Here is a 13,346-nt window from a genome sequence, read left to right on the forward strand (position 1 = left end):
TGGGGATTTATTATTATTGCTCTGCCCTGTAAGAGGACATTAAGGCAGTAGCCTTGTAAAATTGTACAGTAACATGTCAAATCCTTCCCACATCATGTGATGCTGTCATTCAAATGATTCAAATGAAAATATGCCCTATGCTGAACATAGCTATGTTTGAGTATAAATTGCCCAGACAGTCCATGTATTACTTCACAATGCAAATGGTATGCTCTTTACACCCCAACACCCTACTTGTATCATGGTTATTGAAGTTACTTAACACCTCATATGAAATGCTTGTCTTTGCAGTTTCTGTGGTTGATACAGGCAGTTTAATTTGAGCAGAACGCTGAGGGCAGATCTCACAGTCTGGCGCCATTGTGAACATGTACCCTAGCATGGGAAACTACAACTCACAGCGTCATCACCCCATATCAAACAGAACACACCTTCCTCTCACGTACCCTCCCAGCACTGCTGCTGTGAAGTAAGACCATAACATACAGTTCAAACAGTTGTCACTCTTTAATAATAGAAGACCCATAGACCCCAGTGGATTTTGCAATTCAGTCTTTACAGTAGCAAATAATATTAAGTCTCCACTCTCCTAGAGATGGTATGATATTGACTGAACTTGCTCCCCCTCATACTCTTCCCTATATTAATCCTCAATTTCCTATTTTTTGTAGTTTTCAATTGCTGGTGGCTGGGACGGGGTAGCTCAGCTCTTTGCTGGTGGCTGGGACGGGGTAGCTCAGCTCTTTGCTGGTGGCTGGGACGGGGTAGCTCATTCTCTCTGGCCCCAGAGCGGGGGCCCCAGGGAGGGGGCAGGAGGACTCCTGCTGGGGTGTGCTGGTGAGGGGACAGCCCTCTCCTCCACTCTCCCCTTGATCCTCCTCCCTCCCTGATTTGTTGGATCCCAGGACAACCGTCCCTGGAGAGTAGATGTATATGGACCCTGAATCAAACACCAACAAGCACAAACATTATTAGATGAAATTATTGAAACAGGTGACACACAAATTCATATCTATTATGAACAGTAAATGCTGATATAAAACCTGGTGGACTTGGTAGTGTAATAAATTAACAATATGACAGAGAGGAAGTGAAAAGCTGGCCTCACTCACCAGCATATGCTTCTGTTTTTGTGTGCATGATTCTGGTTTCCTGTATCTTCACTAAATTAACCTCTGACACTGATGTACAATATACACTGCAGCACTGCATTGATGCTACTGTGTCTTGGAAGGGAAACGTTAACAGGAAGTTCAAACTAGAAGAAGTATGTCTCAACTCCCGACCAAAGAAAACAACTGGAAGGGGAAATGTGAACTCGGACGCAAGTTTAAAAAATAAAACTCACTTCCTTGCAAAGAACATTGAGTCACAAACATTTTCCAGACCTGAGTTTTCCCGGACCTATAGGCCAAGGGTATTCAACGCTTACCCTATGAGGTCCGGAGCCTGCTGGTTTTCTGTTCTACCTGATAATTAATTGCATCCACCTGGTGTCCCAGGTCTAAATCAATCCCTGATTAAAGGGGAACAATGAAAAAAAGGTCCAGCGTTTCGAGGTCCAGAGTTGAGTCTGAGGGCTCTAGGCCCTAGTTATCGGACAATGTAGCAGAAAATATGTCAGGCCAAATGCGGCTGTACAGCACGCAAACATAAGATACAGTGTAATAATATGACATTCATGCAGTTTAAAAATATCAGTTACAGTGCAAAGCGATGCACTACACCTACCCACTATGTTGCTAATGTTTTCTCCTCCAGAGTGGTCCACTGTGACATGCTGCATGCCCCCTGGAGGTTGCGACCCTGTACACTCCAGTCTAGGATCTCCCCCAGTCTCCCTCCCCAGAAGATGCTGGGCCTCTAGGTGTGGGATTCTCTCCTGTGGCAGCTGGGCCTGCTTATAGGAAGCCGTCTGTAGGGCAGCAGGACAAGGCTGGCACTCCCACGCTTTGTAGCTCCCTCTTAGAACTTCCATACAAATCTGGACGTCCTAACGGTAGAGAAGTCGACATGTAAGTCGCTCTGGATAAGAGCGTCTGCTAAATGACTAAAATTTAAATGTAAATTTATACTTCTAGTAACAATGGACAGTAGTTCTATTCATACTTTACGCAAATAGAGATTAAGTTCTGTACTCACATATTTCCCAAATATTGGACCTAAAGGAATCAAAATTATCTTTATAAGTGGTCAAGTATTTGACTCTGAGTATAAAAGTAATTCAAATGCATTGTTTTTCACATTTGTATACACACAATGTTTCACTGTCTCCCCCTGCAGGGGAGAATAGGTGGTGTTAGCGTTAGCTTTGTCAATAATTGTGTGTATTTATCTACTTACTGTGTCTTATAGAAAAATTCCATGCATCACTGCATATGTGTTTGTGTTATCTAACCACTTTACTCGCTCACCTTTCCACTTGTGCATGGACTCCAGTGACCTCCCCCTACACACGACAAAGTAACCAACCAGCAGCAGAACCACCCCTAGGAGCCCAACTATCAGCAGCAGCCAAGGGGGACTGGGAGGGCTCTGTCCAGAGGCTGGGGCTGGGAGATGAGGTGAGTCTGGGGTGAACAGAGAGAAAGTACTGTATCATTGTTATGGAAAGGCAGAGACAGAAGCAGGCTGCCTGTAGTGGTTTACCATGTCAGTGTTATGTTACTTTCACTGAATATAACAGATCCTTTAAGGGCCTACACTAACTACAAATTAATTTCTGAAATAATTATGAATTGTCACATCTAGTAGAAATTGAGAGAGGGGATACTCTAGTCTTTTGAGAACTATACCATTGTCTTCTGTGGTAAGAGGGGGCGCTGAGGCAGACTCTGCAGGTGAGGTGTCACTGTCCATCTTGCGGGGCTTTCTCCTGGTGGTGAGCTTTGTTGGGAGGGAGGTGGAGGGGTCGCTCCTGGCTTGGGACAGATAGGACCTGGTGAGAAAGGCTGGTGAACGGTCTGCAGATTTGTACATTGGGGCTGTAGGATAGGCTGGAATAAATAGAGAATTTGTGTGATTAAATGACAGGATAACATCATGGGACAGTGAGACCTCTAGTGCTTGACTGGTGAAGCTTGTTAAAGAGCTCCAGGGGACAGAGCAGGAAATGCTTGGATTTCCCTCAAGTATGAGAACGTTTTCCTAAGAGCCATACCCTCAGGAGACCTAACCAGTCGAGATGGGGGAGATGGGGATCCCACGATGAGGAGTTTTCTGTTGGTGCTGACTACACTGGATGTAGCAGAATGAAGGGCCATCTCTGAGCTGTGAACAGGTGGAGGTGCAGTAGTTGTAGGAGAGGTGGGGGAAGTCTGGGCACACACACGATCCTGAGAGGCAGTCCCCTCTGTTATCATGGTCATTCCCTTATGGCCACAACTGGTAGGAGAGAAGCCAGGAGATAACTTGTTATCTAAATGAGAAAGTACAGTGTTGGATACTACTAGTACTAATAATCATTTCATTTACTGTAAAAGTAGTAGTTTCAAATGACTCAAAAATCCAGTAGAGGGAGCTACAGTTTCATATTTTAGATATTTATAGGTAGACAACATGTGAATCAGTACAGTGCATTTGGTGCTCAGCACCAGTGTTCTGTAGCTGTGGACTCACTCTGTGTGGGGTTTGCAGGACATGGCTAGGTTTGGTGTGTTGGAGAAGGTGCCGGGCGGGCACGGTTTACACCTCCTGCAGGTATACTGGGCAGTGCTGGCACAGAAAAAGCCCCTGTCACAGTGGCACTCACGGTTTGAGTCCCAGCGGCATTCCTTCACCTGTGTCAAGTGCTGATCAACTTTTCCCACAAACAAATACAAGACACACAAACACCCACGAACACACAAATTATCAATGAGACATTTGCTCTGAATATGTTTATCCACTCTAATCAACTAAAGTAAAATAACGATAGCATTTTATATGAAACTATTGTTACCATACTGTATTTCCTTGAGATAAACAATATATTATGGGTATGATGTCTATTGTGTAGAGGAATGAACTAACAAAATGTAATGCCTAAATCAAAAAGTTACCTGAGCAGAATTCAGTGCAGAAGTCACACTTAGGATGGCCATTTTGCTTGTACCAGTAGTAGCCATCGGGACAAGGGACACACTTACACTTGTTAATGATCAAGCCTACAAACACAAATGACAGGGAGGTGTTCACATTTGTATTTGTATTTGTATTTATTATGGATCCCCATTAGCTGCTGCCAAGGCAGCAGCTACTCTTCCTGGGGTCCAGCTAAATTAAGGCATTCATACCATTTTAAAACATTACAATACATTCACAAATTTCTGAACACACTGTGTGCCTTCAGGCCCCTACTCCACCACTACCATATATCTACAGTTCAAAAATCCATGTGTTGTGTGTGTATAGTGCGTATGTTATCGTGTGTGTGTATGCATGTGTCTGCGCCTATGTTTGTGTTGCTTCACAGTCCCCGCTGTTCCATAAGGTGTTTTTTAATCTGTTTTTTACATCTAATTTTACTACTTGCATCAATTACTTGATGTGGAATAGAGTTCCATGTAGTTATGGCTCTATGTAGTACTGTGCGCCTCCCATAGTCTGTTCTGGACTTGGGGACTGTGAAGAGACCTCTGGTGGCATGTCTTGTGGGGTATGCATGGGTGACCGAGCTGTGCGCCAGTAGCTCAAACAGACAGCTCGGTGCACCCAACATGTCAACACCGCTCATAAACACAAGTAGTGATGAAGTCAATCTCTCCTCCACTTTGAGCCAGGAGAGATCGACATGCATATTATTAATATTAGCTCTCTGTGTACATCTAAGGGCCAGCCGTGCTGCCCTGTTCTGAGCCAATTGCAATTTTCCTAAGTCCTTTTTTGTGGCACCTGACCACACGAATAAACAGTAGTCCAGGTGTGACAAAACTAGGGCCTGTAGGACCTGCCTTGCTGATAGTGCTGTTAAGAAGGTAGAGCAGCGCATTATTATGGACATACTTCTCCCCATCTTAGCTACTGTTGTATCAATATGTTTTGACCATGACAGTTTACAATCCAGGGTTACTCCAAGCAGTTTAGTCACCTCAACTTGCTCAATTTCCACATTATTTATTACAAGATTTAGTTGAGGTTTAGGGTTTAGTGAATGATTTGTCCCAAATACAATGATTTTAGTTTTAGAAATATTTAGGACTAACTTATTCCTTGCCACCCACTCTGAAACTAACTGCAACTCTTTGTTAAATGTTGCTGTCATTTCGTCGCTGACATATATAGTGTTGAGTCATCCGCATACATAGACACTCTGGCTTTACTCAAAGCCAGTGGCATGTCATTAGTAAAGATTGAAAAAAGTAATGGGCCTAGACGTATCAACATCCTGATTACACACTCATTCCTTCCCTGACTCTTTCTCTCTCTCAGTGCATTGTCACTTTAGTAAGTACAATGGGTTCACTGAAGTTAGGAGCCAGGAATGGAAGAAAATGATTCCTCAAAGACTGTTCTGAATGTGGAGTTGCCTGCGAACCACAACCACTCTTTCCTTTTAAAGATACAATATGCAGACATCGCTCTGCCAGTTCCTCGTTGCTAAAATTATAATTGTTCGCCTAATTTCAGTTTATGTGACAAAACAAGCAAGTATAGTGTAGAGAATCATTGTACCATCTAAACTGCTGTGAAATATATTTTCAATAACCCCAAATATTGTATTTTCAGCTGTTTGAAGCTGGTGTACAATACCGAAAGTAAAAGATGCAAAAACGAAACTTAAGAACGGGAAGCATAGAAATAGCTACATAGAACATATCTACCACTTCTTAGACTTGCTTTCAATGAGAATGACAGATCTATAACTCACATTCTATGTGAATTTGTTGGGGTCGCCCAAAAAGTTACATATTACAGCTTGAAAGGATAGTCACTCATGATAGAATACTGTATAATATGTATGACGCCAGCAACACGTCATTTTACTGATTGTGTCATAAGGAAGTGTTCTGTGGTATGTGCAACAACTTAGGATGAAGTATGTGCAACAACTTAGGATGAAAAAGGAAGTTGAAGAGTAAGTACTTAAATTAGTCTCTGTTAGACAGTACACACACAGAGCCGGTGACATGTTGCCTTTGCAAGTTTATCCAAAATTATTAAAACATCCGAACCAATGTCAGTCATCTAGTGTATACAGTATATAAATCATTGTAGCCACAGTAGATGTAGTATGCTAATGTTAACTAACTGGCAGGTAGCTTAGTGGGTAAGAGCGTTGTGCCAGTAACCGAAAGGTCGCTGGTTCTAATCCCCGAGCCGACAAGGTGAAAAATCTGTCGATGTGCCCTTAAGCAAGGCACTTAACCCTAATTGCTCATGTAAGTCGCTCTGGGTAAGAGCGTCTGCTAAATGACTAAAAAATATTTAAAAAAATAAATAAAGTAAGTTAGGCTAGCAAGTATTTTAGCCAGGTAGCGTAGGACAACAAAAGATTAATGCGTGTACTGTATGACAGTCATAGACCGTTAAGTCAATATGAAAGAGGAGGATGGCGTTGGCGTTTCTCTACAAGTAGGGTGAGTCAGCATGTTTTTTCTACCTTCACGCACGGACATACACAGGCACACAGAAATCAGTACCATGGACAGCCACATCATATTTAGCTTACGTTGATTGGACTAAATCGTTTTTGGTATGTTTTAGTTTTCACCGTATTAGACTAAGCATAGATGATGTTGAAATGTTGAAGTTGAAATGGTTCTGGAATAGTGGAGGCAGCTCCTGTTTTCTTTGCGACTTGCGGTAACTCCGTGGTTCTAAATCAATAGCTCTGATTGACCATGCTGTAGGTCGTGTAACTGTTTGTTACATGCAATTTGTTTTGTGGACTTCACCGGACATATGTTGCTCTCCGGTTTTGGAATGAAACAAATGTGTGGTTGAATTTATTCTGCCACTGTGTATTCTTATTGTCTCGGTTTTAGGACTATATATCACGGTGTCAAGGCATATGAAATTAAACTAACACGTTATTGAGCAAACAACGCAATTATCACAACACATTTTACCCACGCACCGCTACTGTTTATTAGGCTAAAGATGAAATACCTGATTATGAACTTCACAAGGTGTTGAAAGTGCACGTGGTGATTAATGCTCCTTTCCAATAAATATCGAGGGCCTTATTCTGGAGACATGATTATCGATGCTTGGCTGCTTTTTGACAAATAAAAATAATATCGCTCTTTCATCCATAATAATCTCATCATGTAGGCTACATGTGTCAAACTAATTCCACGGAGGGCTGAGTGTCTGCAGGTTTTCGTTCCACCCTTGTACTTGATTGATGAATGAAGGTCACAAATTAGTAAGGAACTCCCCGCACCTGTTTGTCTAGGTCTTAATTGAAAGGAAAAACCAAAAATCCGCACACACAGTCGTCCCTCCGTGGAATGAGTTTGACACCCCTGATGTAGGCTATCCTACCCGCACTGTTTCTGCGAGCTGAGCTGTTGGCTAGAGCGCATGTAACCAAGATCAGAGTGGGCACATTTCCAATATAAGGCAAACCATTTTTTTACTAAATCATCACTTTTATTTATTTTTATTTTTTTACAAAACCAATAGTAGAGTTGAAAATGCGATGGAAACCCATTAAACTTGTATTCTTTATTTGGTACATGGGCATTTAACCGCAAAAGTTATGTTTATGTGCACCACGTAATCACGCACAGCCTTTTATCCGCAACTGGTCAATTTGATGGAAACATCTCTGGTGGGAAAATGCGCATATTGTTTTTATGCGGATTTTAGAATATTCGCATGAAAATCTGTCGCCAAGTAGATGGACACCTAGCTACTGTGAGACAAGTATAATATTTCACCCCACTTTTACACTCTAGTTCAGGGGGGGAAGCTGATGACTTTACCTGAGTCACAGGTACGAGGACAGCTAGACAACAATACAGAGCATACCTGGGGGAGAGAGAGAGAATATTTTTCATTAGAATAATCATTATTTTATTTCGCAACAACGGGATATTCCAGTTCCCAGAGTGAACGTCAGCTATGACGAACATTGCACGCACGATTGCACGATGGAAATGCCAAGGCCATCTCACACTTATCTACACTACACCTACAGTTCCTGCCAAAACCACAGACCAAACAGTATCCAGTTCAGAAAACCCTGACCAATGTCACAGAATGTACCAACAAATACCTGGCAAAACCACCCACACAAACAAACCAACAAAATATTGGTAAAAAACATTAATAGTATTTTAATACTAATTATTATTAATAGTATAGTATTATTTGACTAAATGGACAAATTCCAAAGGGTCAACTTGAGGTCCACATTCAAGTTCATGTTGACAAATACTAAGTTTATTATGGCTGTAGGCTACTGGCAATCAAAACAGTCGGCCAAATCAATAATAGTGCTGTCATAAGTTCACTTTTTGTTAAGCACCAAAATAACAACTACACAATTTAAACTCTTATATTAACAGTTATTACAGATTTATAAGCTTTCTAAATCTGTCGATAAACCCTAGTGTTAACTAACATGTTATGAGAGCATTCTTGATTTCAGTGGATGACCTGCTCTACATATAACTATGCACAATACCATAATTACTTTTTACTGGCAGTATAGGACCAATTACCACCAGGCCTCGCTAGGGTTATGGTTAAAACGGTTTCAGTTCCTGTAAGAACAGAGCGCTAACTAGTCATTTCTTTCTTGTTGACTCCATGTTTTAATAATGGAAAGTAGACTGCAGGTATCAACTGAGAGAGAAGAGTGTTAAGTTTCAGAATAATGGTTATACTGCAATTTGTAACAATATAAAATGTGATAGACTACTGTAACTGTAAGTATAAAATATTTATTATAAACACAGATAATAACACCAATAACAACAATCATAGTAACATATCATAAACAACCACCATCATCATCTCCACAATAATCATAAACATGTAATCATAATAATTGTCTAGGTCTCTCATCATCCTCCTCATTAAAAATACAATTACATTAGGTCTACCTAAACTAAACCCAATCGCATCTGTAAAACATACAGTAGGCTAGGCTACTCACCAGATTAAAAAGGCAAAGTATTCTCAAGGGACATGAGGTAATACGGCGCTGATAATCCATTTCAAACTATTGAGATGCTAGTTGTAAAAAAATGTCGTATTTCAAAAGAAACATGCCGAAAATGGTTGATTTACCATGCCTCGTTGAATCTCTGGTCAAGGTGCTCAAATAGATGCAGTGGAGGTTTTGTTCATGTTCGAGTTTGGCGGGGTTATGTCGTCAGTGGGTTGTCCAATAAAGAAGCAGATTAACATAGAGCGCTTGTTGGCCACTTCCATCTGTGGTAATCGCTCGTGGACAGACGCACGCAATATAACAATACGGGGGAAATTGAAGCATTTACGTGACATTTAAATTCGGGTTTTCCCAGATCACACCTGTGGTGACGAAGTTATAGCATTAGAGGCTTAGCCTGGTTGCCATCTCTGTTCATTTATTACAATCCCCTCCTTGCTGCTCCTGTCATTTGGCAAATATCAGAATGTTAGCTAAAAAGATTGGTACCCAGACTACTAGAGGCTGGCTGCATCACAAAAACCAACTTTCTGATATAAACTTGAAGATCCTGAATGTTGATTTTAGCCTATAGACCTATCCAATTTTGTGATAAAGGGGACATTTTCCCTAGCGTACCTCTACAGCTTCGACCTATCACAATGTCAGATAAAGGAAAGGAGCGAGAGGGTTGCTTTTTAAGAGTATTCAAACAGGGTCTTCCTCTCTGTTGATTTATTCATGTTATAAAGCAGGGATTTATTTTGTTACTTTTCTTGCCCACCGACCCCGCCCAGGCAAACCAGCGACCCAGTGACCCCCATCATATGTTAGCAACAACAAAAAAATAATGTATTGTCCTGTCTTCAGGTGAATGATAATGGCAAGTAGAAGTAATTACCATTTTCAGTCAGTGGTATAAAGTAACTAAGTAAAAATAATTTGAAGTACTACTTCGTTTTTTTGAGTATCTGTACTTTATTTTATTATTTATATTTTTGACAACTTTTAGGCCTACTTTTACTCCACTACATTCCTCCAGAAAATATATACTTTCTACTCCCATACATTTTCCCTGACACCCAAAAGTACTCTTTACATTTTGAATGCTTAGCAGGATGGTCCAATTCATGCACTTATCAAGAGAACACGTGGTCATCTCTAGTGCTTCTGATCTGGTGGACTCACTAAACACAAATGCTTTGTTTGTAAATTATGTCTGAGTGTTGGAGTGTGCCCATACCTATCCGTACATTTTAAAAACAAGATCATTGTGCCATCTGGTTTGCTTAATATAAGGAATTTGAAATTATTTATAGCATTTACCTTCACTTTTGATACTTAAGTATATTTTAGCATGTACTATTACTTTTGATTCTTAAGTACACTACCATTCAAAGTTTGGGGTCACTTAGAAATGTCCTTGTTTTCGAAAGAAAAGCAATTTTTTTGTCCATTAAAATAACATCAAATTGATCAGAAATACAATGTAGACATTGTTAATGTTGTAAATGGCTATTGTAGCTGGAAACTGCTGATTTTTAATGGAATATCTACATTGGCGTACAGAGGCCCATTATCAGCAAACATCAGTCCTGTGTTCCAATGGCACGTTGTGTTTGCTAATCCAAGTTTATCATTTTAAAAGGCCAATTGATCATTAGAAAACCCTTTTGCAATTATGTTAGCACAGCTGAAAACTGTTGTGCTGATTAAATAAGCAATACAACTGGCCTTCTTGAGACTAGTTGAGGATCTGGAGTATCAGCAATTGTGGGTTTGAAAATGGCCAGAAACAAATAACCTTCTTCTGAAACTCGTCAGTCTATTCTTGTTCTGAGAAATGAAGGCATTTCCATGCGAGAAATTGCCAAGAAACTGAAGATCTCATACAACGCTGTGTACTTCTCCCTTCACAGAACAGCGCAAACTGTCTCTAACCAGAATAGAAAGAGGAGTGGGAGGCCCCGGTGCACAACTGAGCAAGAGGACAAATACATTAGTGTCTAGTTTGAGAAACAGATGCCTCACAGGTCCTCAACTGGCAGCTTCATTAAATAGTACCCGCAAAACACCAGTCTCAACATCAACAGTGAAGAGGTGACTCTGGGATGCTGACCTTCTAGGCATAGTTGCAAAGAAAAAGCCATATCTCAGACTGGCCAATAAAAAGAAATGATTAAGATGGGCACTCTGCCTAGAAGGTCAGCATCCCGGAGTCGCCTCTTCACTGTTTCTAATGATCAATTAGCCTTTTAAAATGATAAACTTGGATTAGCAAACACAATGTGCTATTGGAACACAGGACTGATGGTTGCTGTAAATGGGCCTCTGTATGCCTATGTAGATATTCCATTAAAAATCAGCTGTTTCCAGCTACAATAGCCATTTACAACATTAACAATGTCTACACTGTATTTCTGATCAATTGTATGTTATTTTAATGGACAAAAAAATTGCTTTTCTTTAGAAAACAATGACATTTCCAAGTGACCCCAAACTTTTGAACGGTAGTGTATATTTAAAACCAGATACTTTTAGACTTTTACTTTAGTTCTTTATCTATTAGCTAGAAAGGTTGGTATATTGGCGCCATAGAGAAAAAAAATTGGAGACAAAATGTTGCAGTTCTGAAGCTAATTTCCAGCACTTCTATGCATTTTGCCATGGCTAATGCTGTTCCGCTGCTCAAACATTATAACAAAATCAATCTGAATGTGCCCTGAATCCCTGGTTTTATCTCATTTTCAATTATCCCCGACTGTCGAGCTTTTGATTGTTACTTTTCCGAAAACCCAAAGTAAAAGATGCCAAAACGAAACTTAAGAACGGGAAGTATAGAAATAGCACACATAGAACAGATCTACTGCTTTTTACACTTGCTTTCAATGAGAATGACAGATCTATACAGTGTATTCGGAAAGTATTCATACCCCTTGACTTTTTACACATTTTGTTATGTTAGCCTTGTTCTAAAATTGATTAAATATTTTTTTTTCCTAATTCCAATTTATGAAAAATAAAAAACAGAAATACCTTATTTATGTAAGTTGCTATGAGACCCAAAATTGAGCTCAGGTGCATCCTGTTTCCATTGATCATCCTTGAGCTGTTTCTACAACTTGATTGGAGTCCACCTGTGGTAAACTCAATTGATTGGACATGATTTGGAAAGGCACACACCTGTCTATATAAGGTCCCACAGTTCACAGTGCATGTCAGAGCAAAAACCAAGCCATGAGGTCGAAGGAGTTGTCCGTAGAGCTCCGAGACAAGATTGTGTCAAGACACAGATCTGGGGAAGGGTACCACATTTTTTTGGGAGCATTGAAGGTCCCCAAGAACACAGTGGCCTCCATAATTCTTAAATGGAAGAAATGTGCAACCACCAAGACCCTTCCTAGAGCTGGCCGTCCGGCCATCCAGAGTTGGATGAACAGGAACAGGTAGAATGCTAACTGTTCCTGAGACTTCCAGTCATTGCGCTAACGCTAGTTAGCATTGGCTTGTGAAACTACCTCTAACTTCCTTCATACTGGACGCAGAGACATAAAAGTGGTATCCACGATTGGTATTCTGTTGCAGCTAGTGATATTACTAAAATAATTATTTTCACATTAAAAAAATCCCCAAAATATATATTTCTAAAATATTATAATAATAATAAAGCATACATGGGAGGCTAGGAGCCATTTGGGTTGTATAGTTTTTTGTGTGTGTTTTTTGGGACGTAACTTCTTGCAGTGGAGGGCCGTAATACATTAGGTGATGGGTCAGGTTAGAATTATAAAGTCAATCTCAATGTGACTTGGATTTAAAAGGAATAGCGCGGAGACTGGTGCAAAGAATATGGTGGAATGAAACTCTCTCTCGCCCATGTTTACACCAATCCAATGCTTTTTAACTTGGCAGAGGCTGCGGATCCATAGGTAACCGCCCCGTCCCGCCCCCCTGGATCCCTTTTCCCCAGAGCTGAAGATCTGAATCACGTTCTGCGCATATGTTTCTTTACTTTACGCACACATTTGGTCACCGTCCCTTCACATTTCTCACTGTAAATCGTGAATGATCATTCATCCAATTTTACCGGTGAAACGTCCATGCAGCATCTGCATGCCAACCATTTGATCTTAATCAGTTTCATGGGGATATGCATTTAGATCTTCTTGAGTTATACAGTGTTGTTTCAAAATAGCCTACAGTGTTGTTTTGAATTATAAACAGTGAGCGAATTTTAGAGCAGATAGCCATTAACAAACTGTAG

At 40.5% G+C, this 13,346-nt stretch overlaps 1 protein-coding gene across 3 annotated transcripts; it reads right to left on the reverse strand.

Annotated features, from left to right (window-relative positions):
* Positions 1–488: 488 nt before the first annotated feature.
* On the reverse strand, positions 489–9,498 carry si:dkeyp-61b2.1 (tumor necrosis factor receptor superfamily member 8). 3 transcript variants are annotated; one of them, XM_041887455.2, is made up of 10 exons: positions 9,089–9,498; positions 7,911–7,956; positions 4,041–4,145; positions 3,619–3,799; positions 3,161–3,384; positions 2,796–2,921; positions 2,415–2,570; positions 2,143–2,162; positions 1,732–1,993; positions 489–940 (listed from the first exon to the last, which is right to left on the reverse strand). In XM_041887455.2, exons 1-10 carry the CDS (start codon positions 9,146–9,148, stop codon positions 675–677), a joined length of 1,446 nt encoding a protein of 481 aa, XP_041743389.1. In that variant the 5' UTR covers positions 9,149–9,498; the 3' UTR covers positions 489–674. The 3 variants fall into 3 exon arrangements, with proteins under 3 accessions (XP_041743389.1, XP_041743388.1, XP_041743387.1); XM_041887454.2 differs by having other exon boundaries at positions 1,732–1,984; positions 2,796–2,996; XM_041887453.2 differs by having other exon boundaries at positions 2,796–2,996; positions 9,089–9,497.
* Between the last annotated feature and the right edge of the window lie 3,848 nt (positions 9,499–13,346).

The sequence above is a fragment of the Coregonus clupeaformis genome, chromosome 10 (assembly GCF_020615455.1).
Source record: "Coregonus clupeaformis isolate EN_2021a chromosome 10, ASM2061545v1, whole genome shotgun sequence".
NCBI classification, from domain to species: domain Eukaryota; kingdom Metazoa; phylum Chordata; class Actinopteri; order Salmoniformes; family Salmonidae; genus Coregonus; species Coregonus clupeaformis.